The 27,772-nt window shown below is 40.0% G+C and overlaps 1 protein-coding gene across 1 annotated transcript in view; it reads right to left on the bottom strand.

The window, feature by feature from the left end:
• Positions 1–27,772, bottom strand: part of LOC144466904 (uncharacterized) — a 57,385-nt gene that overhangs the window by 22,468 nt on the left and 7,145 nt on the right. Inside the window, exons 2-13 of the mRNA XM_078174826.1 lie at positions 22,432–22,546; positions 21,235–21,867; positions 18,938–19,534; positions 16,961–17,554; positions 9,054–9,677; positions 8,371–8,958; positions 7,649–8,254; positions 6,530–7,111; positions 5,316–5,918; positions 4,622–5,224; positions 3,674–4,267; positions 2,908–3,492 (exon numbers count right to left, since the gene is read on the bottom strand). Of these exons, the coding sequence (XP_078030952.1) occupies positions 2,908–3,492; positions 3,674–4,267; positions 4,622–5,224; positions 5,316–5,918; positions 6,530–7,111; positions 7,649–8,254; positions 8,371–8,958; positions 9,054–9,677; positions 16,961–17,554; positions 18,938–19,534; positions 21,235–21,867; positions 22,432–22,516 (6,694 nt within the window). The 5' untranslated portion in view covers positions 22,517–22,546. The remainder of the gene's footprint in view (positions 1–2,907; positions 3,493–3,673; positions 4,268–4,621; positions 5,225–5,315; positions 5,919–6,529; positions 7,112–7,648; positions 8,255–8,370; positions 8,959–9,053; positions 9,678–16,960; positions 17,555–18,937; positions 19,535–21,234; positions 21,868–22,431; positions 22,547–27,772) is intronic.

Consider the following 27,772-nt stretch of genomic DNA (forward strand, 5'->3'; position numbering starts at 1 on the left):
AGTGCTGCCAATTGTGTCATCAAATTGATGTTCTCGTGTGCTGACAACGATGTGATGTTTTCTAAATACTGCACGTGTTGTCAAATTGGAGGAGATGATGAGAACTTTATTTGCTTGTGTTGTGCCTGTTTGTGTCTTGTTGTTATTTGCAGCATGTTGAGCTCTCAGGACCACAATAGAAAAGTGTCATTCACATTCAGTCTCCATTTGGGGTGGTAGCATACTAAGTTTTCTGTTATATCTTGTGTTGTGTTGATACTGTATTAGAAAAAAACAGAGCTTGCACTTTGCTTTTCTGCTGATGTTTTATGCGTCTGCACAGTGATCCCCTGATTAGTTCATATAATTCACACACGAAACACTGGTTCTATTCTTCTACAAAAGGCCTGGAGTTTAATTATATTTAACGAAGGAGAGTTAAACAAAATGGTTAATGTTTGACAAATAATTTAGCAGTATTGGTCTCTGTATTGATATTGGTGATTCTGACCCTGGTATTGGACACCTCTTTCTGTGTATCAGAGTAACAGACACAAATAATACCTAATAGTAAGTGTTTATGAGGATCCATGCATTGAGATCATGTTAAAATGGCAAACTGAACATGAATTAGATGTGTACTTGAACTACGTGTACTTGGGTATAAAATAAATCATGCAGTATACAGTATCTATGGGATCATTCTTACCAGTGACTTCTGATTTTGAAATTTCATTTTTCAATTTTTCTTCTGTTATTGCCCCTACAACCTGCTCTTGTATATTTGTAAGTTCTGCTACTTCAGAAACTGATATGATGTAGCTTGGGGCATGTGATATCTTCTCCATTTCCTTGGGGTCAGAGTTTTTTGTTCCAATGGTTAATATTGTGACACTGCTTTCTTTTAGAGAAGCAACAGGCAACTCTACACTGTCAGATGATGGTCCACCACTTAAAACAATGAGAATTTGTGGCACATTTGCAGTGTATCTGCTCCCTGAGGCAGCTGTGAATACATTGTCCCTAACATATTTTAGAGCTGCACCCGTCTTCAGAGGTCTTCCACCTTTGTGTGAGAGTCTTCTGACAGCTGTTAGAACATCCTCCTTCCTCATGAATGAATTCAAAAAGAAATTGGCTAGTGCCACATTGCTAAACTGAACCACAGCAACTCTGTCTTCATTTGGTCCAATGTTAAATCTACCTATTACTTTGTACAGGAAATCCTGAATGGCTGAAAATTCATTTCTGGTATTATCAGATCCATCCAAAAGAAAAACTATGTCTCTTCCCTTTTCATCACTTTGCTCTGTTAACAAAAAAATGGATATAATTTGTGTGATGTTATTCACAATTTCACAATAAATATATCACACCCAAAGATGATTTAAATAATTGATCAAATAATCTAAATTCTTACCTGCTTTAGCTTCCTCCTCAACCCCCATTTGAGTAAGATGATTCATCAAACTTTGTTGAACACGAGGGAGATTTACAAAGTCAGGGACTGAGTAAGCAAACTTTGGGTCAGAGGAAATGACTTGCATCTCAGCTGAATTTGACAGTCTTGACCCAATTGCAAATGTAACAACCCCCGCAGCCTTGAGCATACTTGCTGGGCCTCGTGGAGAATCTCTAGATCTTCCACCAGCCAATATAACAAGTATCTGCTTTGCATCTTCCTGATGTCGTCCTCCAGCATTTGGAACAAAGACATTATCCCTCACAAACTGCAGTGCCGCCCCAATATACTGAGGCCTTCCGCCTTTTGGTTTTAAGCTTGCAACATGCTTAAGAACATCAGCTTTTGTGTTGTAAGTATTCAAATTGAAATTGAGTTCAGCATTGTTGCTATACTGTACAACAGCGACTTTATCTTTTCCTTGGTTCACATCAAGGCTGTCAACAATGTTTGCAACAAATTCACGTATGGCAGAGAATCGACTTCTGACATCATCAGATCCATCAATGAGAAAGATAACATCTCTATTTGCACTGGAGCTTGAACCTAGAAAAGTCCACAATCATGTAAATTGTGTTAGTTAACAATTTAACAGAAATCTGTTTTCTGTTGGTATAGTATGTAGTTTACAACATTTGAATATACTGGATATAGATATTATTAGATGTGCCTTTTAAAGAAAGATAGAAATTTTAAGAAATAAAGTTAAGTAAAATTAATTCTTATTTTCACTCACCTACACCAGTGCCTTTGTGAGATGCAATGTCTGACAGCAACTGTTCTCTCACAAGAGGAAATTCAGAAATCTCCTTGATGGTATACTTTGCTCGAGGGGTGTGAGCTAATTGCTCCATCTCCTCCCTATCTGCATCAGTCACTCCAACACCAAAAAGGACAATTCCGGCTTTCCTCAGTCTGTCCACTGGACCTAAGACATCATCTTCTGACTTTTTCCCACTTAAGAGAATAAGTATTTGTGGGACACCCTGCTGAGCTCTGCTTCCGCTTGAAGCAGTGAACACATTGTTCTTCACATAATCAAGGGCTGCACCTGTGTTCACAGTGAACCCCCCTTTCAGATTTACATTACTTAAATCATTCAAGATATCGTCTTTGAGAGAGTGCGTGTTCAGGAGAAAATCAGTGGTGGGCTCTGTGCTGTACTGAATCAAAGCAACTTGCACTTTGCTAGGCCCAATTTCCATTTGCTTGACAAGCTCTCTGACAAAATCCAAAATTTGTTTTTCAATTCCTTGCATATTATTAGATCCATCAAGGAGAAAAACAACATCGGCACTCTGCAGTTTTAATTCTGCAATTGTGGAAGTGTCTGAAATGAATACAAATAAACATTTTACAAAGCCAGCTTTTGCTGTAGACAGAAACATTTTTAATTTTCCCCAACTTCTACAACCATATAGAAAAAATGATCTCTAAAACGATGAAATTATTTTTCTCTGTCTTACCAATGACAGTGGGAAATTCAGTTGTTTCATGAGCACCCCTCATTGTGGCTTCCACAGATGGATGTATGCTTTGCAGAATGTTAAAGTTTGTGACATGAAAATAATGTGCTGGCGTGAAAGAGATGGTTTGCATTTCCAATGTATCTGCATTCTTTGTTCCAATAGTGAAAGTCTTTATCCCATTTTCTTTGAGAGACTGTGCTGGTCCTCTGACATCATCCCCTGATCTCCCACCACTAAACACATACAGATATTGAGGAACTGATTCTTCACGTCTGCCTCCAACTGAAGCAGCAAAGACATTGTCTCTGACAAACTCAAGTGCTTTGCCAACGTTGAGAGGTCTCCCCAACTTATGCCTTATTGTTCTAATGGAATTGAGCACATCGTTCTTTGATGAATAGGAATTCAGGTAGAAATTGACTGTGGCATCACGGCTGTATTGAACAACAGCCACTTGGTCTCTGTTCTCATCTACATTTAAACTTTCAACCACTTTTTCAACAAAGCCTCGTATCTCTTCAAAGCCATTTCTTGAGTCATATGATCCATCAATAAGAAATACTATATCATGTTTCTCAGAATCTGCAACAATGACAAAAGATGTAAAAACAAAGATAATGAGATTTTCTGCAAGTTAGTATCTATAGTCACAGTACCATGTAATTCAGTCATAGAAATCATTTCAGTCCACTATGAGCCCATTCCCCTCTTGTCTTTACTAAAAATAATGTTTTAACTTAAGGGTTAAAATAATGCATCTTACCAGAATCCTTTGTGGGAGCCGTTTGCTCTACATGGTGGGAAGCATCTCTTAAAAATGACAACACATTCTGCTTAACAGTGGGAAGCTCCTCATAATCAGTAACAGAGACTGCATAATTAGGTTCATGAGATATTGTCTGCAGCTCTAGAGTGTCAGCTTCAGATGTTCCAATGGCAATCGAAATGACACCAGTCTCTTTCAGCCTTCTGAGTGGGATTCTTATGTCATCTTCAGATCTTCCACCACTCAGTAGTATGAGTATCTGTGGGACTCCCTCAAGAAGTCTACTTCCTGAGTCAGAAGTATATACATGGTCCCTCACATACTGGAGAGCTGCTCCAATGTTGTGAGGATAGCCTCCTTTGTGACTTAGGCCTCTTACTGCATTAAGAATGTCATCCTCTGTTGAATAACGTCTTAGGTTAAAATCAGTCTCTGCCGTGTTGCTGTACTGCACCACAGCCATGCGATCTTTGTTCGCATCGATATTTAGGTCCGCCACTATTTTTTGCACAAAATCTTTAATAGCTGTGAATCTTCGCTGAGAATCATCAGTTCCATCAAGCAAAAATACAATGTCTCTTCTGTTGGGATCTGTAATCACACAAGCATTTAAACAAATTGATGATGAAATTTGTAATGAAAACTTTCATTCCTGCAAATGTTCAGCAACCTCCATGTGCCAAACTTGCTCAACATTTCTGATGACACAATCCCCAGCACTGGAACAGTGCAGCACAACTCTTTGCTTGACAGGATTGACCACAACTAACAAAACAACATGAAGCAAAGCCTACACAGTTACCATGACCAAAAGGCCACAAGTCTGTTGTTGTCCATCATTCACCCTCAGCTGGAATGAATGACTTGAGGTTAACATCAATCTGACAGTTTGTGAAGTTATGCACATGGCGTACAACACAAAGTCAGTAATGTCTACATTCTTACCGAACAATGCTGGTTTGATAGCCGGGGTTTCAGGCTTCTTGATGACAGAAAGTATTTGTTGTTCAATGCCTGACAGATCACTGGAGTCTGCCACAAAGAAAGCATGACTGGCATCCTGTGAAATAGACTGAATCTCAAGGATGTCTGCATTCTTTATTCCCACTACAAATATCATCACACCAATTCCTTTTAAGTTTTCTACAGCATTTCTGATATCATCACTGGACTGTCCTCCAGTAAAGAGAACCACAATCTGAGGGACACCTTGCTGGTGCCTACTTCCTGAAGAGGCAGTCAAAACATTATCCTTGATGTACTGAAGGGCTGTGCCAGTATTGAGGGGTCTGCCTCCTTTATGCCTCAGATTTTGCACATTGTCAGCAACGTTTTGCTTTGTTTTGAATGTGTTCAGAAAAAATTCAACAGAGGGTTCTCTGCTGTACTGCACCACTGAAACACGATCTTTGTTCTCATCCACGCTGAAATTGTCCACCATTCTCTCAACAAAGCCAAGCATTGCCTGAAAGTCATTTTGCATTTCATCTGAGGAATCCAGTAAAAATACAATATCACGCTGAATGGATTCAGTTTGATCTGTAGAAACTTTAACAGACACAAAAACGATGGTCAGTTATTTAGTAATGAAAAAAACATTATGAAATAGATAGATAGATAGATAGATAGATAGTCTTACCTAATTCATTCTGTGGTTTTTGTCTTGGCAGCTGTCGGGGCACCCTTTTAACAAATGACACAAGTTGTTGATGGATGCTCCCAAAATCATCAAACCCAAGCACAGAGAAAGCATAGGAAGGGTTATGTGCAACCATTTGGAGCTCGAGTATGTCTGCATTTCTTGTTCCTACGCAGAATGGAACAACTTTGTCCTGTTTAAGAGCCACAGCAGCACTTGCAACATCATCTTGAGATCTTCCCCCATTCAACAGAATCAGTATCTGAGGGACACCATCCTGATGCCGACTCCCAGAAGAATCAGTGAAAGCATTATTCCTCACATACTCAAGAGCTGCTCCAGTGTTGCGGGGTCTGCCCCCGATATGGTTCAACTGCTGGACAGCAGCAAGGACCTTTTGTTTGTCTTTGTAAGTGTTCAAACTGAAATGTGTCTGTGGATCTCTGCTATACTGGACAACAGACACACGGTCTTTGTTCTCTCCAACACTGAGTGTTTCTACCACTCTTTGGACAAAATTTTTAATTGCTGGGAAGCCACTCTGTGTGTCATCTGACCCGTCCAGTAGGAACACTATGTCTCTTTGTGGGGATTCTAATTCAACTAGAAAAGAATAGGAAAATCTTGTTTAAGAATCAGACAGATAATACATAAGCTAAAATACAGTATATTGTGGTGCAATTATTTAACATTTGATGGCTAGCAAAGCCAAAGAGCTAGTAATTGAAATTCAAACAAATTTCAGTAATAAACAGGGTGTTAGATGCAAGAACATTTAAGACAACTGGTAGATGAAGAAGTTATTGAGAAACTTGGAAATGACTACATGAACTACAAGATAAGGAGCATATTCCTCTTTCACAAAAGAAAGATGGAGAAAGCTGAGAAAAAGATTTCAATATTCTTTAACTCTAAATATTCCATCAATGATGTGATTATCATTGGCTCAAGGAAGAGCATTACATTTGCTGATGTGGGGCTGTCAAGAAAAGACTCCAGAGAAGAAAAAGGATGAGAGCCAAACAAGAAACAGCATTACCAATAGGTTGCCTCTAGCCAGTGGAGACCGTTTGAGAACCATGAAACTGATCAACTGACATTCTTCAGAAGATGATGCAGTTTCATTGAAATTCAAACTATGAAAGGCCAAATGTATTAAATCATAAGTGGCGAGTCAGTTTGATTCTTAAATATGAATCTGTGACACATCTTACCTACAACAGTGGGAGGCTCAATTTTTATTTCAGCCTGGACAAATGCAGCTATCTCTGGCTGAATGGACAAAAGTTCACCAAAGACAGGAAGGTTGAAAAGAAATCTGGGGGAGAAGGCAATTTTTTGAAGCTCCCCCTGTTTAGTGTTTTTCATTCCAATGGCGAAAGATAGAACACCTATTTGTTTTAGGTCTAATGCCGCTCTTGAAACATCATCATTGGATTTTCCACCAGTCAATAAAAACAGAATCTGAGGGACTCCCTCCAGGCGCCTACTCCCAGATGAAGCTGTGAAAACATGGTCTCGCACATACTGTAGAGCAGCTCCAGTGTTCCGAGGTCTTCCTCCTTTATGACGTAGACTTCTAACAGCATAGATGATAGCCTTTTTGGATCTGTGAGTTTTTAGGTTAAAGTAAACCATGGTGTCATTACTATACTGTACGACGGCCACTCGAACCTTATCTTCGCTAATGTCTAGCTCCTCTGCCATTCTTCTGATGAACTCACGAATAGCGGGTAGTCCATTTCTGGAGTCATCCGACCCATCAAGGAGAAACACTATGTCCCTCTTATCGCTCCCTGTGCCAACAAGGTGATACACGGAAAGACAAAAAGAGAATTCACGGACTGTGCGTTCAAGACTTTTCTACACTCATGCATATTTATAAGCATGAGCAAGCTCAGAAGAATGAACTGAGCATGGAAAGAAAGATGAGCCGCTGCTCTGAAAGTGTTATTTCAAGTCAAACTGCTAGAGAACCATCTTTTTATCAGAAAGATGTATGAAAGAATTTCTTGACTCATTTTCACAGTTACATCGATGTGGACAGTTTGAAAGAAGTATAAAAGAGGGCGACATTCTTGAAAGTGTAGGAAATACAGAACACTTCTTTTATCAAACAGAACTGATTTTCTAATAAGGGTAATTATCCATGTTATGCAACAGAAATGTGCCAAAAAATTCATAACTGTTTATCATTAGATTAGAAATGTATAGTATACTGAATATTATTGTGAGAAAGAGTATTAAAGAAAGTAAAGAAGGGTTATTCTGAAGACAGATAATGTAAAGATGTACTCAAATTTTAGGCATATATTCCTGTGTGATGTTCTTACCTACTAAATCAGAGATTCCAGTTATGGTTTCCTCAGTGTCTTTGTTTATATTCAGTGTTGCAACAAGTTGTGAGTGGAGTGAGGGCAACTCTGAGAAATCAGTGACCTTGTATGTAAAACCAGGTTTGAAGGCAATTATTTCCAACTCTGAAAGATTGGCATCTCTTACTCCAACCCCCACTGACACAATGCCATGTTCTTTAAGAGCAAAAGCTGCGCTTCTCACATTATCAGTGGATGGTTTAGTACTTAGAAGAATTAAAATCTGGGACACTTCTTCTAGTCGTCTACTGCCCGTGGCAGATGTGAAGACATTGTGCCTCACAAACTGGAGAGCTCTCCCAATATTAAGGCGCCTCCCACCCTTGTGCCTTATATTATCTATGGCATTTACAGTGTCATTCTTTGCCTTGTGAGAATTCAGATAAAAGTTGACCTCAGGGTTATCAGCAAACTGAACCACAGATACTCTGTCTTGGTTTTCACTGACAGAGAGGCTCTCCACTATGCTCTTAACAAAGAGTTTTATCTCTGGGAATCCATTTCTTGTATTATCAGAGCCATCCAGCAGGAAGACAATATCTCTTTTTGCAGCATTGCTTTGTACTAAGACACAACAAATAACATTCAGTTATTCTGATAAAGCAGCAAAAATATCAGCAGAAGTGTTGTTTTTCTTAATGCAAGTGCAACACGCCACTCAGAAAAAAGATTTCACTTACCTTGCTGTAGAACTATGGCCAGCTCCTCCCTTGGAAGGCTCACGTAGTTATTAAGCTTTTGTGGTACGCTGCTAAGTTCACTGAATTCCCTCACGGTGAAGGCAAAGGAAGGGTTGTGTGAAATGGCCTCAATCTGCTTTGGGTCCGCATCCTTGACACCAACACCAAACGGTACGACTCCCTCTGTCTTCAGTGCACCAGCAGGATCCTTCACGTTATCCCTGGACCTGCTTCCAGCCAAAATTATCAGGAACTGCGGTACATTTTGTGCAGCCCGGCTACCATGCCTTTCAGACAAGATGGTGTCCTTCATGAATTTTAGAGCAGCTCCTGTGTTTAGGCTGCGTCCACCAGCCACTGACATTGAGTTGACAGCATTTATCACCTCCTCTTTGGTTTGATAACTGTTAAGGTAGAAACTTGGAGTTGGCCTCTCACTGTGTTGAACCACTGATATTCGCACTTTGTCAATCCCAACATCAAGCGGTTCAATGATTTTAATGATGAAATCCCGGATGTAGCCAAATTCTGCTCGAACATTTTCTGTGCCATCAATGAGAAAGGCAACATCCCTCTCAGCTCCAACAACTGAAATAAAAATTTAAAAAAATGTTACCAAGCAAAACTTTATATATACATACACACATCTAGTTCATTAACAGAAACAGAGGTACAAAACTCACCAGTCTCCTCAGGGAATTCCGTCACATCTGTATCTCCAACCACTGTTATCAATTTTGGCATGATCAGTTCAGCCATAGCTGGTAAATCAGAGAAGCTTGCTTCATGGTGAGCTAAATCTGGAACAAAGGCAACTGTTCTCAGTAGTCCTTCATCGGCTTGCCCAGAACTGACTGTGAAGGTCAAAACACCAGCCAGAGCCAATTTATCAGCTACTCTTTTAGCCTCATCTTGGGCCGGACCGCCTGTGATCAGAACCAACACCTGCTGGACTCCCTGCCTCCTGCGTGAGCCAGTTGATGGCTGGAACATGTTGGAGAGGGCATAATCCAGGGCAGCTCCTGTATTCAAAACTGAACCTCCAGTCAGCCTGATTTGGGAGATCTTATTCACAACATCTTGCCTGTTGTTGTAGGAGTTCAGATAAAATTCAGTTTTTGGATGTTCAGCAAACTGCAGGAAACCAATCTGGACCCTGTCAGGACGTACATCCAGCTGGTTGACCACGTTGATTATGAAGTCTCTCACATAGGGAAAGTTACTGCTGCCAATGTAGTTAGAGCCATCCATGAGGAAGACAATGTCTCGAACCACTTTTTGAGTTTGCACTGTTGTTATCTCCACCACTAGGGAAAAGCACAAAGGCAAAACAGATTATCCTTTATGTAATACCATGTACATTTACTTTCAGGACCTAGAAGATGTAGCACTTTTAGTGACATATTAAAATGTAAAATGAAGTCCACTGAAATTGTTATCTGTTAATGCTTTAAGGTTTTTTGTTTTGAGCATTTCCTGACAAGAACCTGTCACTGGAAGCTGAGTTAAGGAAGAGGCTACACATTTAGCACTGCCCAGCACTGAAAAAGTTGATTCTGTTGTCTCTCCAGCCTGTTCTCATTCCCATGTCATGAACTACCACCACTTTGTCAGTGATCTTGGCATCAGACCTTGACGCAAAAAAGCACTTTTCGCGGCGGTATGATATGCTGCAGGGGATTGTCACTTTGTAACGCTGCCAGACGGCATCAGTTTGTAACGCTGTCAGCAACAACATAATATAAAATGTTGACAAGTTCTGTAGGTTTTTTTTTTTTTATAAACCTAATCCTTGATTTTGTTGTACGAGGAAATAACGTAAAAAGAGGTGTTTATGTTCTAAGCAGGCAGGAAGTGACGTTGTTGTTGTTCCGGGGCAGGGGAGAGAAGCAGCAGGACCTAGCAAGTGAGGCTAATGTGTGTTTTGTATGGCGTGGTTACAGCCAACAGTTACCAAGTCTGTTCTTGAATCAACACTCAGTTGCAGGCAGGTCAGTCCTGCTGTTCATTCAACGCATCCGTCCAGACAGGACGCTACAGTATGTTAAAATAGTCCATGCAGTGTAAGTTATCATTGTAAATTGAAGAACATATTGATGCATCTATGCATGCTTCATTATAACATTTCATTGTTGGTGCTAAGTAAAGTGTGATACCTTTTCATGTATTTAAAAGAATCAATGCTGCTTCAAAAGTGATTAATGCCAACCATACACTAGAATACTTTGAAAATAATTTCAAAACACCCTCTCACATCTTAAGACAATGTGTCATGAGTCTGAGAGTTTTTAGGATTGGATGGATTTTGTAAAAACTGGGTATCTTGCATAATCACTATTTGCTAGATTGTTAGCTTCAACAAGTTGTTACAGCCCTCAAAATTGCCAGGAAGTATGTGTTTTGCAGTAGCTAGCAAGCTAGCTAAACACTTTCCCCATTTCAAACAATGCTGTTTGTAAGTTAAGGTTACCTACTGGAATGTTTGCTAACCATACATTTCAGCTCAAGATTTCTAGCTTCACTCATATTTATGGTTACATGATGTAATTTTTGAAGCCAGCAATCTTCAGCTGAAATGTACAACTAGCTTGTAAGCTACTAGCAAACATTTAAGTAGGTCACAATAGCTTGCAAGTAGCCCCTACAGTGGTTAGCTAGCTAGCTATATAGCATACTTACAGGTGATTTCAGGGGCTGCAGCAATTTCTTTCCACTTCTTTCCTTCACAACGCTATCAATGCACAAATGTGAGGACATGCCAAAGAGGCATTCCTTTCCACTCCACAACTCTGCTTTCTTTAACATTCCCTCACATTTGTGCCACAATAGAGAGGAGAAGGAAAAAAGTGGACAGAATTTGCTGCAGCCCTCAAAATTTCCTGTAAATATGCAATACGCTACTGGATTGTTTGCTATTAGCTTATAAGCAAACCATACAGTATGTTTCAAGTAAAGATTACTTGCTTCAAAATCACATCATGTAACCATTAGTATGAGTGAGGCTAGAAATCTTCAGCTGAAATGTATGGTTGGCTTATATGTAAATAGTAAACATTCAAGAAGCTAACGTTAGTTTACAAGTACCTAGTTAGGTAACCATGCTATATGCTATAGCTAGCACTGGGGATGTCGAGGGCTGCAACCAACCATTTCTGTCCAAGATCCCCAGTCTTTGTAAAATCTGCTTCTGTGACTATAAACTCTGACTCATGACACATTGGGCTCTATTTTCCTGGCGCAGCGCAGGGTGGCACAGGGTGGTGAACCCTGCGCAGAGCTATTTTTGAGCAACGCAACCCAAGGCGTGCTCAGTTTGGCAGTTTGACAGACCAAGATGCGCTGAGATGGGTGTGGCGACGCAGCAGGGGGAGGTGTCGACAGATCCAGCTTGGCGCAGTGACAGTTTCATGCCAAAAGGCTTCCCCGAAGGTGCGCTAAAAGCTCGCCAGCTGAAACCATGTCTACTGTCAGCGCAGGCGGAGCACAGCCGGTGTAAGCCGAAGTTTGGCTGACGGCGGACAGTGCGCACACGTCACCAAAACCTCACAGGCAGGTTTCCAGAATATCAGGCAGGATAGAGGGGCTCATTTGATTGGTGTGATGTGTGTAAAACAAACTCCACGCCTTCTCTCCTCCCTCTTTCCGACTTGCGCAGGTAGGAGGGACGAGGGTGGGAAAGAGGAGTAGCTGCGCCAGTACGCACGGTGTGCCAAACTTGCAAAATCCGCCTGGCCACACCCAGTTGGCGAAGCGCAGGTGCACTGTGCCCCCGCCTCGCCCGGTCTGCAAAACTAGACCCCATTGTCTTTAGGTGTGAGAGGGTATCAGACTTTAGTATTTTAAAATGCATTATTAATGCAGTGCATTAGCCTATATACAGTGGTGGAAAAAAGTTTTCGGACACCCCATGCATTTGTGAAATATTGCATTAAGAATAACTCTTAGGTCTTCAAGTGCAATTTCTTTTAGTACAGTCACAGCCAAAATACTAAATAAATCCTAAAAAAGCCATTAAAAACTTAAAATTGATTGGTTCCATGAAAATACATAAGAGATTTTGAGTATTGGATCATTTTGGTACCAGTGATGAAGGTCATTCTTTTTATTAAAAGACACAATTTTTGTTGCCAAGCTTCATGTCTACATAAAGCCAGCACATTTGAAAGTTCTTCAGACACAAAAATGGCTAAAACAAGGAACCTAACGCAGGAAACACGCCTGAAGATAAAGATTCTCAGCCAGGAAGGGTACAGCTGCCGCCAGATAGCCAGGAAGTGCAGATGCAGTCCTTCAGCAGTTGGATACACTCTGCAGAAATACAGACGAACCAACAGCTTGGAAGACAAACCAAGATCTGGGCGTCCAAGGGTTTCTTCAGCAAGAAATGACCGCCAAATGACATCACAGGAGCTTCAGCAGCAGTGGTCAAACCAAACTGGTGTCCAGTGTTCCCTCCGCACTGTACGTGGCCGACTTTTAGATCATGGCTTAAGGTCCTACAAGGCTATCAAGAAGCCCCTAATCAAAGACAGACAGAGGTTAGCCCGGCGTCGTTGGGCCCAGGCACACAAGAACTGGACAGCCAGGAATTGGAAGAAGATTTTGTGGTCAGATGAGTCAGTTTCCAGCTTTATCTTCCTCCTACTAATGTGAGGGTACGCAGAAGGCCAGGCGAAGCATTATCTCCAGCATGTACAGTACCTACTGTCAAGCATGGTGGAGGCAGTATCATGGTTTGGGGATGCATGAGTGCTGCTGGTGTTGGTCATCTCACTGTCTGTGATGGCACATTGAACTCTACCAAGTATTGTACCATTCTCGAAACCCACATGCTCCCTTCTGCGCGTGCACTGTTCCGTCGAGGTAAAAACTGGATGTTTCAACAAGATAATGGCCCTTGCCACACATCCAAGGCCAGTAGAACTTGGCTGCAGGAGCATAGTATCCAGGTCTTAGAGTGGCCAGCTCAATCCCCGGACATGAGCCCCATTGAAAATCTGTGGTGGATTATCAAAAGGTCTGTTTCAAAGCATAAACCAAAGAATTTAGAAGAATTAAAAGCAGTAATTCAAGAAGAATGGGACAAGATTACCCCTCAACAGTGTGAAAGGCTCGTGGGGAACATGCCAGTCAGGATTAGAGCTCTGCTATGTGCCAACGGCAGGACTAATAAATATTAATTTGATGATGTGATGGTTTATTTATTTTTTGTTCAGTTTTGAACACATTCTCTGTTATTTGTTGACTTTGATACCGACAATGTTGAGAACTGACATATTGAAACTGTCAAGAATTTAGTTTTGTTAGTTTTTCTTGTAAACAATAAACAAAAAAATATAATTTGTATTTGTTTGTATCTGTCTAATGCAGCCACACCTTTTGAAACACAAAAAAGATTTTTCCACAAATATTTCATGACAATATTTGAGATTGTGTAAAATTTTAAGGGTGTCCGAAAACTTTTTTCCACCACTGTAGATGCATCAATATGTTCTTCACTTTACTTAACACATACAATTATAACTGGCATGGACTATTTTAACATACTATGAGTCCTTACTACAGTTGATTGTTTAGGTGTGTATAGGCGAGTATAGGTAAAATGCATTATAAGCCCCATCAGCCAGCCTCTAGTTTGTAACTCGTCAAGAGCATCCATAAGACACTTGACACCTGTAATTCATTATAAGTCACATCTATAATGTTTTATGACTGTTGATATATTGCATGAGGAAGCATTATGTGTGTTTATGAGTGCAGTCATAGAACATTACAAATGCATTATAATTCACTATGAATGCCCTTGTAATGCATTATAGATAGAAAGCATTACCAAAGACTGTAGGCATGTAATGAGTAGAAACTTTACATTTCCTGTGAAAACGGAAGTGTATTTTGAAAATACAGTTTGCGCGTAACAAGCATAAAGTGAAGCTGTCCTGGAACATCTACAACAGATGGAGAAGGGTACCTAGCGCGTTATAATTAGTCGAGAAACTCTACTAACAAAGTTGCCATATTGGGAGGACACGGTCTCTCAGCATGGAAACACAGAAATCTCTGAGATGCTGAATGCTATAGGTCAGTACATTCAACTAACTAACTAGCACTTTAGCTACAGAGACATTGAACAAGTTAACCTGACACGTGTCACGAACAGAAAGCAGAGTAGCTTGCAGTATTTTTTTTAAAAAAAAAATCACCCTTAACTCAAAAACGACATCATCTGTTGTTTCAGGAAATGCCCGAAAACTGTATAGGCCTATGTATAACTATAACTAAGCTGATGATGCAGCAAAGGTAGCGCTAGCTGCAATGTTAGACATTGCCAGCAAACACACTAGGCCTATATTACAAGTTTACTGCCTATAGCCATCAGCATCAGTCATCAAATTTTTGCTATTCTCTTCACCAGTGAGAGACAATTCATAAAATGTGTAGCCCCTCCCTCCCATAGTGAACAACACTTAGGCCCACTGCAACTTTCAGCTTGCAGAGAGGCTATTCTCCTTACAGATGAGTGACAAGGTTCAGGTGGTGGAAGGGGGTACTCACTCTGAAACATGAGCAACTGACTCCACAGTGTGCTGAACATGTGCTGGCTTACACAAACTGCAGTAAGAACTTGTCAACTCCAGCTCTTCAGCTGTAGAGCTCCCCGTGCCTGTTCCTTTCTGGAATATTTAAAATTACCCACTCACTGTTTTTTTCTTATCTAGTAAGGTAGGTCGGTTTTTATTGAGATATACCACAGATAACAAAGTAAATCTTGGCTTTCTTGAAATTGCTTTATGATAAAGGTCTCAGAGCAGTATGCTTAGTATGCTTTAATCTAAAGCAGCAAGAACTGTTCAGTTTCTGCTAGCGAGTATATAGATTAAATTAATAATAAATCAAAACAGCTTAAAGCTTACAGCTGATGTCTGTTATATGAAGAACCAAAGGGACTTAAAGGAATCCTTCCCCCCAAATGTAATTATACACCCATTTCTCTCCCTGTTTAACATTGCATTTGTGAAAAATCCCCAAACTGGAGGAAATTATTGATGAATTGAAGTCACTGGGGACCATGTTTAACAACAGCAAAACTACATCAAACATCCATTTACACTTGACATAATTTTGCTGTTGTTTAACACAGACCCCTATGATTTCAATTCATCAAGGATTTTCTCTCTTCTTGACATTTTGCTGTTTTCAGGCTGATCTTTTGTATCCCACTATTGTTGGTCACTTGTATTGCACTGTTAGTTCTCATGTTTCACATGTGTAAAAAATAAATAAATAAATAAAATAAAATAAAAAAATAAAGTATATATTGTTTGATTTTTTTTTTGTTCACCAGAGGCATCCGAGCAAAATAAAGTTTTCTTCACAAATCCAATGTACCACAGGTAGAGTAGTTGATATACAAATAGTCAGTTGGAGAGTTAAAGTATTTCCTTAAGAGTCAAACTAAACTTCACACACTGACAAGATAGAAAAACACTGCCAACTGAATACAGAGAGTCTTTTTGTCATCAACATATCCCCCTATAAGGATGCACACATAGAGTAATCATGATTGTGATAAGCACGGTACAACTATAGGTACGAATGGATATGACACAGCAGAGGTGTCAACTCACTGGACTCTGGAAAAGTTTAAAAATAAAAATGCAGTATTGTAGGGGCTCATTTTGCTCAATGTGAGATATGGTGACGGAGGGAGCCTTCTGTCCATAAACTGCGTTTATTTTGTCTGTATTTGAGCACGTGTTCTTAAAGCTTACAGATACGGACAAAACAGCAGTACTACAGGAGATCATGGAGGCAGTGCAGCATATTTTAAGCAAGATAGGACTGTAGGACATGGTAAAGAAATTTAATTAATGGCGAAATGGAACAAATAAGTAATATAGAATAATATATGATGAAAACAGTACAAAGAATTCTCCGTCCACATGTCAGGATGTATGTAATTGCTGCACAGACCATTGCTGTCCACAAAGCTGCCTTCATTTAAAAGTACAATGTTATGACCTCCTCCACCGTTGCCTTGTTTGTTGTGTGAAACTTTTAACTCTGCCCTCTAGTGCCATCTATTGGCTGTATCCATGCCATCATAAAGAACGCATGGCAGTATGAGGGCCCGTTAACAACATTTGAAACGGACGTATCTATTTTCGTATGCAAAGGGGGTATAAATTAGCCTTAAGGCAAAATAGTTGAACCTGGCCACTGACAAAGCAGCAATATGTGACAGCTTGGAATGAGAACATGTTTGAGTATTCTAATCTGCTGTTTCATTGGCCGCCATTCTTCCAAAAGGTAGTGACAGAAAATGCTGTCAAATAAGTTGATCCAGAGTTTCCCAGTTGTGTTTAGTTGGGTTTTTCATACATTAAAGAGCATGCAGGAATTTAATGGTTTAATTTCTTCATGCAGTACCCTTCGGAAGCATCTGCATTTGTTGTTTTTCCCCATATTTATTAGGTTATGAGGTTTTTCTTTAACTTGTCACTCATCTGTAAATTTCCATTTCATCACTTAGTTAATTCACTGAATCACTCTTAAAATTACTGAATGTGTATAGAACACAAAGCGTTACCTGGTTCGGTGGGTACTTCAGTTACCACCACCCCGGCTAGAGTGGAGAGCGCATCAATAATTGCCTTTGGGTTGCGAAGCAACATGCGGAAGTCCCTCATCGCGAATGCAACACTGTCAGCAAAGGCAATGCGTCTCAACTCCTGCTCATCAGCAGTTTTGGAGCCTGCAGCTAAAGTCAATACACCCATTCGCTGCAGGGCCAAAGCAGGTGCATCCACACTGTCACTGGACTTTTTACTTGTCATCAACAGTAAAACCTGGGGTACACCCTGTTGAAGACGACTGCCTCTCTCAGACCGCAGCATGTTTGTCCGCACAAAGTCCAAAGCTGCTCCAATGTTGACTGTCTGTCCGGGTCTTGGTTTGATAGTGCCCAAAGCCGCAACTAGTTCTTCTTTGGATCCATGGGTGTTGAGGTCCATCTCAAGTCGAGGGACATTGCTGAACTGGGCCACACCCACTTGAACTTGGTCTGGACCAATTGGCATGATGTCGACAAACCGCTTGATGAATTCACGGACGGAGTTGATGATGGTGGCACCCATTGTACTGTCGATCAGGAAAATGATGTCTCTTTTTCCGACTGCCAGGACTGAAAAGAAAAGAAAAACATTAATATGAGAATAAAAACTGATTTTGAGAGATGTTACAATAATAAATCTTTAAGTACCAAAGGCGTACAAAGCCCACCAAATATATTCTATAATAAGATTCATATTTTATATCTATATTAGATTATTTGGAATATGTGCAAACAGATATTGACATAAGAGAAAAAAATAGTCACCTTCTAAATGGTACATCTTAAAGACGTTCTTATAAGGTATAAAATAATATTTGCACTCAGAATTTAAAAAATTAACTGATGTTTAGACATATGCATATGGCTATGATGTTATATGAAGATATATTGTACCATTAAAGGTATAAATTAAGCTTAGAATGTGAATAGAAATGCTCAGTAATAATAGTTAATAAACAAAATGGGCATTATAAATACATAGCCTGAAAGTGACACTTGAGCTCAGCTTTTTTAACCTGCTAAATCCTATTTTTAGGTCTTTCGTATAGTTCGTAAATTTAATTTTATAAGGCCTAATATAGGTGGGTCATATACTTGAAGGGTGTTCTCACCATTACAGTGATTGTTCTCTTTCTCACAGGCTGACAACAAGAAGTATTCAGAAGTAAGCTGCATGCTTTTTGCATTCAAACAGAATTGTTAACTTGTGGGATTGATTATGGGTGCATTCGGAAAAACTCAGTGCTAGAGCGCACTCTGGAACAAATTGGACTGTTTGTAAATTTGCAGCGGTGTTGGAACGTACTGTTTGGTTATTCGGCTCTCAGAGTAGCAGAGCGCACTCTTGGCACTCCAGCTGGGGAGACGGAGCAGAGTGTTAATGTATGATCTTAATTGTTTGTGAATTCATGTAGAAATACAAAGCTCTGTTACTTCGAGCAGCAGTGTCCTCATTTTAGTGTAGAGTGTAAGGTGTAATTTAGGAACGCACCCAAAGTCTAATCTCATCTCGAATGCAGGATCTTATAACTACAAAATTTTTAAGATTTATCATGGAATATATATATATATATATCCAGTAAATATATCACATATGCCCTGTGATGTGATTTGGACACAACCACTTCAGCAATCCTATGCAGATTTTCGGATCTTTGACTTGAGTCTCTTTTCAATAGATTAATCGAAGTATGTAAATCTGTACCTTTGCAGCAGCTGAGTCAAATTCCAAGTAAGGAACACTAACAAGAGTTAGTATTTCCTGCTTTAAATGTGTTTTTACCACAGCTGTAAATTGCACCTTTTTACAATTGAGAATATAGCAATTTCAAGTTTAGCACAAGCATATCTTACCTGGCATGCTATATTCTAATAATTATGAGCTCTTTTCCTTTTTTAAGTCCCTTTTCACAACTACATTGCCTCGTCAACATTTACAGAAAAGTTACATACCTTCTGTGAACTCATTCTGAACTATAATGGTGCGCTGGACCACCCCGTTAATGTATGGGAGCAGCTGGTCACCCATGCTTGACAGTGCTCTGAAATCAGAGGCTGACAGGACAAAACTTTTATCTGTCGCAACTGCTTCCAGATCTGTTGTGGCCGTGTCACCAATTGCTGCGCCGAATGTGATAACACCAGCCCTCTTAAGGGCCCGGTCACCAGCACCAGTATCATCAGTGGATGGCCCAGCACTGATAACCACCAACATCTGGGGCACACCCTCGTCTGCCCTGCCCCCAGCAGATTGGCTCAAAAGGCTACTGGCCACTTCCTCCAAGGCGTACCCCAGGTTAGACTCGTCGCCCCCTGAGTAGGCAAGGCCCTTCACCGCTTCCAGGACTGATGACTTGCTGTCATAGCTATTTAGATAGAACTTTATGTCTGGGCTGCCGTTGTACAGGGCCACAGCCACCCGAACAGTGTCCCTGCCCACATCAAGTTGCTCAATGATTCTCACAACCAAATCACGCACATAGGGGAAGTTTGCTGCTCCAATGTTCTGTGATCCATCAATTAAGAATATTAGGTCGGCTGAATCTTGTGCTTTAAGGAGAAAGAGAGAAAACAAAACAAAATGGAACTTGTGAAAGCGTTAACATGGTGAGACAGAGACAAAGAATCCAATCAAAGAACTCGTGCTAGCATATCATTGCATGTGTCAAGTAACACTGAAAGTGAACAAATCAATAACAACATTGCAAAACACATCATACTGCATGTAGGCTGAACCAAGGAGATTTCCTAAAGTTATGTCATTTGTTCATTTTTTTTCTTCTTTTCCCAAATGTAGATAGATAGATAGATAGATAGATAGATAGATAGAGTCTTAAGAAGGGAAAATTTGTAATAGTATTAAAGATGTATAAAAAATATTATAAATTATTTTAATTGTTCAGAATGATTAATTTAAAAATTAAATATGTATAAAACAATTTATTAAAACTTAATCATTATTTGTTACAGAATCAGTTTGCAGAGGAAAAAGTTCAAAAACATGCATAATTGGTCAGGGAATATTCAGAATAAAATTTATTTAAAACCAAGGGTTCTCTATCATAAGATCATACTATGATGACAACTGCAAGTCAAAAGAAAAACAATGCATAAAAAGAAATATTACACTGTTTTATCTTTAAACCTATAACAAAATCCTTATTAAATCTGTGTGGTTTGTATCCCTTTTATACTGTAAGCTCCATTGAGTTCAGCCATTCCATGCAGACTCTTGTTATGGACCTCAGATTAAGTGACCAGTCATGACCCTGTGGCATATCCTTGGGGCCTACAAGTTTACAGTACTTGAGAAAAAATTGCATGTGATTCCATGTAAAAAGAGTAAAATTTGTACATAAGTGATGTTTCTAATTCATTCTAATTTGAATCATGTATACTGGCAAAGATAATGCCATCTTTGGGACACTTCATTTTTTATGTATGTAGTTTCATAGGAAATGTATTACGGAGCTGCTTCAAGGAAATATTCCAGCAACTCCCAGTTACTTATTGTAACATAACGCATATAATTACTGGGCATCTATATATACATTTATTCTCAAAGTACTTCTGCAGGTCAAGGATGAGTCCAAGCAGGTTCATCACTGTTTCAAATACAGAATATTGCACATATTTTACACAGATAGACATTGTGACTGATAAAGACAAACACAGGAAATGCAAGACACACAAGCAGTGGTGCATGGTTAGCTCTTGTTAAAAGCTCATTGATTGATTTTGTGACGTCTTAAGAGGCAAGGCATCCTCGAGTCCATTTTCTTTTCCAAAGGTTTTCTGAAGGAATGTCAGTCTGAGGTGTCAATATCTTGATTTTACAATGTTATTCTGTTGCTGTCTGTATTGTGTCCTCTCACCTACAGCTGTGTCTAATACAAACAAGCATTATCTAAAGATGTTGTCTTAAGTTATGAATGAGGTTATGGCTGTGTGCCAACACAGGACTCAAATCACTATCAAATGTAAAAGCACCTTTTTATACTTTAGAGGCTGTCAGAATGTCAATCACATGCAGATCTTATTGTGATTTTTAAAGCATTAGGGTCATATTAAGTGTGGTAAGACAAAACAAGTGATGTTAATTTTGCAGGTGGACACGGAAAGGTTATTGTGGTTAAAAAATACTTGATTGTGTTAATAATAAAATCCAGTCACGGCCACATATGCAGCAGCTTCGTCCTGCACATGTAGACACGTTAGTAATGGTAGTGACACTGGTCCCATTTCATTACCTGTCCCTCCTCCAGCCACGGGGGCCTCGTTTGCCACAGGACCACCCCCTGACTGCGTCACTGCACCGCAAAGCCCCACTACTAAATCTTGGATTATATCCCGCAAAGTCAGAAAAGAGTCTACACTGAATACATGAGTGTCATGAGGCTTGCTAGCCATCTCCCTGAGCTCCGAGTCAACTGCGTCCTGAACTCCAACTGCAAACACCTCCACGCCTGCCAGCCACAGCACCTGAGCTGGTTCGGCCACGTCATCTTGGGAGCGCCCGTCTGTTAGCACCACCACCACCTGAGGCACACCTTCAACAGCACGGCTGCCCGCAGCAGTGGTCAAGTGTGTACGAATCAGGAAATCCAGGCCCAGGCCAGTCCGGGTGCCCCCCCCACGGTACGGCATAGCATTGATGTGTGACAGGACTCCCTTTGTTGTTGGGTAGCTGTTGAGCTGGAACTCAGTTTGAGGCTTATTATTGTACTGCACAAGGGCAAATTTAAATCTGTCCCCTCCAACGTGGTGCAGTGATTGTATCAAGCTGTATAGAAATTGTCTGACATGCTCAAAGTTCTCCACTCCCATACTCCAGGATGAATCCACTAGAAAGTAAATGTCAGCTCCAAACCCTTGTGCACAATCTTCGAAGGAGAGTGGTTGGAGGACAAAAGTGAAGACCAGTGAAAAGGTGCTTTGGTGTTTGGTACCAAAGTATTGTTTAAGTGCTTAACACTAATACCGTTGCACAATACAACTAAAATATTAAGGGTAATTCTAAGTTTGACAGCATCATTCTGCTTTATTTATCAAAAGCATCTGACTGGACTCAGTACTCAAAAACTCCTGAGGCGTCTTTTGTAACTTTTGTCCAATATTGGGATACACATTATAATTCAGATTGAAAAAAAATAATAATAATAATTACAGTAATCAATAACTGAAAAATAGACAGTTTACCAACACTGCTCATTAGAAGTGAAAAAAATGTGTTTACTTCATCTATATTAATGTTTTGGTTTGCTTAGAATATTATAAATCTCGCTCTTTCTTTGCAATGTATGACCAGATGCAGCCGTAGATATATGTGAAAAAATTCATGTATCCCACTGAGCATTGCTGAAAACTGGAAAAACCATTACAAGCAGACAGATCATCTGCAAAATGAGCACACCCTGCTAACTGCAGCTGAGATGAGTTCAACTTACCTTCCTGAGCCTCAAGGTTAGGGAGGAGTCCTGCGAACAGGACACCCAGGAGGGCACATAGCGGTAACAACCGATGCCTCCTCATCGTCTATCACCAAAACAGCAAAGGGGGCACCTGTGAGACCAGAAACAAATATGAATATGAACCAGCTGCTCTATCCTAATATCACAAGACCTGACCAACATGTCACACTTCAAATGAGTCAACTGTTGTTACATAATTATTATAATACAATTCCTACTGTGTGTCCACACAGCACACAATCTACATAAAAATGCTCAATCCAGTGGAAACTAGGCCGGGTTTAAGGTTAAAGAAGTAGTTCACTGCTGGATAGATGGCCTTTTAATAAAAATAGGATGTCTATGCAGTAGAAATACGCAAATACTTTTGACAAAAAAAAAAACTGAGAAAAAAGCAGGCTTTTGCTCAAGAGGGAGAAAAACTACAACCACCAGAATGCAGTGAGCCACACCAGATGGTGGGTGACGGTGTGAACACGTCTGTTTGAAACAATGGCAGCCAGCTGCCAAGAACTGATCTTGTATTGTATTACAGTTAAACAGTAAGCTAAAATGTGTTTCTGAAAACATTTGAGGTAAAAAAAAAAAGGCAACTCAGTGACAGAATCTTAGTTTATATTTTATTAATGCTGCTTAGTTTTATCGTTTCATCTCCAACCTCCATTTTCACTGAGCAGTATGGCACCCACTTTCTGTTCACAAACTCTCACTACTATTGAACAGGGCACTAAAATGTGTTTCTTTAAACACTGTAGGAAATCCAGAGTTCTCGCAAGAGCACAATTTGAATTTGCTCAGCGAGTCACTCTGGCAATCAGTAATGATGCTCATTACCCATGCCACTGGGGCCGAGCTGCACCAATCACATCAGTGTATCTGATATAGGCGGGCCAGAGGCAAGCTAAACAGATGACGACAGCACTGACGAAGTCCAGAATCAGTCAGTAAACATTGCAAGATGGCTATGGATGAACGCCAGTTGGTTGAAATGGCTTTAGCCACTACAATGAACGAGTTAGATTTGGCTTTATCTCTAAAAGAGGAACAGAAGACAGCGCTCGAGTCTTTCCTTAGCAAGAAGGACGTTTTTGCTGTTTTGCCGACCTGTTACGGCAAGAGTCTAATCTACCAGTTAGCTCCGCTGGTAGCTAAGTGTATACATCACCCCATGTATTGTTCTGATTGGTCGTAGTGTTATCCAGTTGCGTGCAGTGATATTTTCAAATGCTTGGTGCTGCCCCTCGAGTTGGGCCATTTTCATTACTCATGGCCAGACCCTAAATCTTTCTAGATTTGGGTCTGGATTTCCAGGCTAGGCGAGAAATAGGCAATACAGTCACATAATCTTGTTATATTCAAACAGCACAGGTTAGTTTTACCATTTGATCGGATTTCAGGCTGAATTGGAGTGAGAAAGAGGGGCGGATCTGTCTCTTGATGTGCTTCTATACTCTTTGTGTGCATGGTGATGGAATAGTCCACCAAAGATGACGTTTTCTGTAGGCCGATTTGGAAGTTAGCTTCTCCCAGGTTCCCTAATCAAAAAGCCTATGGGATTTTTCCATTGGCTTTTGGATTATTGCCAAAAATAAGATGGGCTGTTGGACCAATGACATGGACCCCATGCTACACGCTGGTACTCAACCAATTATCCCCGGTCGTCTTTCACGGCGTGTGTGATGTCATCGAGTTATTCTTGTCCTATTTTTATTACTTTGACTATTATTTGAGTCACTGTGTCTGTTCATGTGCCAGCCGACATGTTGTTGTAGTCACCTAAAAGTGTCAGCAGATGGCAGGAGCTACATTTGAAGCGCCATATATAAACTATCAAGCTACTGTATCTTCCACAGGAAGTTCTGACAAATGTTTCAGAATAAAAGCCTATTTAGAAAATGGAGGGATTCTCTCAGCCAAGGTTATAAGGGGCTTTTAATTTGAAACAAGTGTTGAGTTTGAAATGACGGTGCAATATGTTAACTTTACAAAGACAACGGAGCGGATAAAAAGTAAATATGTAAACACACAGAGGGATTAATAAATAACGGAGCGTCTATAATGTAGTCTGTTTCAAATGAAGCTGGGAGCCTCTGCAGTTGTGGTGAGTAAAAGCCCCGCTGCTATTTGTTAATGTTATTACTTTATGTCCAACCGTGAGGATGTACCATTGTTTGCTAGCTTGATGCTAATGACAGTAACGTTAACTCAGCGGGTTGACAAAGTGCCTCTGCTGTTTCACACCATCATTTCCCCCTTTTACTCTGTGTGGTAACATCCCTAGAGGAAATATTAAAAACGCTGGGGTGTTGTTGTCATACAGTTGTCTACGGCAGCAGATCGTTCTGTGTTTCTACTGGTCAAAGTGACGGCTGTGATGGGAGAATTGGATCTCAGTGAAGGGCAAGTGGTCCATAACTTTAATTTTGGAGACAAAAAATGTAGGCTTAGCGCCCTGTGGTCCATTGGCCAATAGGAAATGTAGAATACTCAAAAGTACTTTAAAAATGCTTGAGTTACTTTTCTCAGGGAGTAACGTTGGAAGTACTTTTAAAGTAATTGAGTTACTTTACTCAGGGAGTAATGCAGTAAAGTAACTGGTTACTTTTTTAAAAAGTAAAGCAGTAATGTACTTTGATTACTTTTAAAGTAACCCTTACCCAACACTGCATGCCTCTATGATGAATGGAGAATCTGTGCACGAGACTGTTTATGCAGGAGTCTTTTAAATACCAAGGCTTTAGCTAAAATATTTGGACAGTACTGAGCATATCACTGGATATATGAAACTTGGATTTTACTGTATGAGTTGTGTGAGAGTTTGTTAATAGATATAGACATGTTGTTAAACACAGACTGCTTTTACTCCAATTTATCATGAATTGGATTCTTTGTTTACCCTGGAAGCATGCAAGAAAAGCAATGTTTTCTTCACAAATTCAACATAACGCAGGACAAGTAATTGTTGCACAAATGATCATTTTGTGGCTGGAGCATTTTTCACATTAACACAAGGCAGCAGCAATCCTGCACATCCTGGCCAAGCTTTAAAACAGACATGATATCTGTCAATAAAGGCCACAATGTTTCAAAGGAAAAATAAGTAAATAAAAACAAATGAAAATAAATAAAAATTCCAGTCTCAAGCACTTCTGATAACAGACATTTTTAACCTTCTAGTTTTAGTTTGTATATGAGGGAGCAGCAGTGTGTGCTGGTGTATCAGTAGCAGACCTGAAGCACAGAGTGGTAATGATCAAAACCACCTGTTAAAACTACCAGCCAATGTGCTTTAGTAATTAACTGCTTGGCAAGGATGGAATTTTCCAGCTCACAAAATAAAGTGTTCTTAAGAGGGGTGTTGGACTGGAAAGTCCAGTTTCACAGCAGGGGTGTGTGTTTTCTATTTATTCAGATTTTCCCCCATTGTGATGTTAGGTAATGTCACAGGAAATGAAAGGAAGGTCATATGTGGCCCACTACTGAGAAGGTATGCATGTACAATATGTATGTAACCCTGAGAGAAGACAGAGAGAACATGCAGGTTTTCATGCTTATTTATTAAGCCTATTGTACAAGAAATATTTCAAACTTTAAATCTAACTTACATTTTAAATACTGTGTGTAACCTCTGTTGTCTCACCTAACCATTTCTCTAATTTCAGGTCACAAGCACAATTGTTACCACACACACACACACACACACACACACACACACACATAAATATAAAGATTCAAACACACACATTTGTACTTCAATACTTAGACCATACCAGTCCCTAGCCTGTATCCCTTCAGTGAACTATTGCAGCTACATGGTAAACTCAAGTCATTACTCTAGCCTAAAACTAACCCTCAAACAGCCCTCTTAGAAGTGAGGAATTCCTTCACTCCTACAGGCCTCAAACTCACCACAGTCCTCACAAAGATACATGTCAAGAGCACAAAAACACACATAACTTATTCAATTTCAGACCACCCTGAGGTGATAATATGGGTCCAGAAAAAAAAGCAGCCAGGGCAATTACATTTTAATTACACTGACGGAAACTTAAAACTACAAAACTCTGATGTGAGAAAAAGAAATGCCACCCAAATAAACCCAAACTCCCCACTGTGATGTGGCAGCTTCGCCACCCTGCTATAAGGAATGATTTTCACACAAGCATTTAAAGACTTAACTACAATAAAAAGGGGATCCTGAAAAATAAAATTGTGTTAGATGGCACATATGGCCAATTACGAATGAAGTCTTTACCATTAGGCTAATGATGGGGCAGTGAATAACTCTTAAAGTCCCAGAGGAATCTCTTTAACAGTCTTTATGTCAGTCTTATGCCTGCTGGCGTTGAAGGGCAGCTCTAATGAGTGAGCTCAAAGTGGTATTTAGGTAATAACAGATTTACTAGATGACTACTTCACTGGCAATAAAAGAAGATGAGGTTTTCAACAATGTGCAAGGAGTTTGCATTTTGAAGTGCCAGAAAAGGAATGATAATAAGCTATGCTTTCTTTCTCCATTATGAATTTACAATGATGGAAGAGGGTATCATAGACACTGAGGCACAACTGGGACATGGCTGAAAAGGACTAATGCCCTCTAGTGGAGATTGTAGGGATAACACACTATGATAGATCCTGATTTTCTAGAACAAAATAGCACATGCACTGTTCATTTATCTTTAATCAGGTTATTTAATGGAATATGAATAAGACACAACAAGAATTAGATAATATAGAACAGATACCCAAGTCTGTGTGAGTGAAAAAGCTTGGGAGACTGCCTAATTTACAGTATGATTATTTAATTCTATCCCTCCCATTTTGTGCTTTCTCAGATTAGCCCATCAATTATTTTCAGTGAAGTTGGACATGATCTCTACTGCACTGGTGACATCAGGTGCTGGTAGGGTTTTTTACCTGCCTATGGGTCAGCTGAGTGTTATACCAAGCTGTGGGGGTGGCTCATTTTTGCTGTTTGGGCATACCCAAAATAAAACACTCCAACAAATAATCCCAGGGCAACTGCAACCCAATATGTTTGGGGTTGAGCAGCTGGGGGTTCACAATCTTGCTCAAGGGTACCTCCCCATCCAGACTTATTCTACTGTTCCAGGGATCCGACTGGCAACCCTCCAGTGCTTCCCTAAACTTTAGGCTACCTCTTCAATACAGCAAACTCAATTTTTGAATAGTGCTATAATTGAAACACTAATTGGGCTTACCATTGCAGCAATTTGAAATGAAGACTAAGAGAGAGAAAATTCTGACAAGCAAATAAAACATAGACCAAATTAACACAAGGCACAGGCTGCACAGG

This window comes from Epinephelus lanceolatus, chromosome 14 (genome assembly GCF_041903045.1).
Source record: "Epinephelus lanceolatus isolate andai-2023 chromosome 14, ASM4190304v1, whole genome shotgun sequence".
NCBI lineage: Eukaryota > Metazoa > Chordata > Actinopteri > Perciformes > Serranidae > Epinephelus > Epinephelus lanceolatus.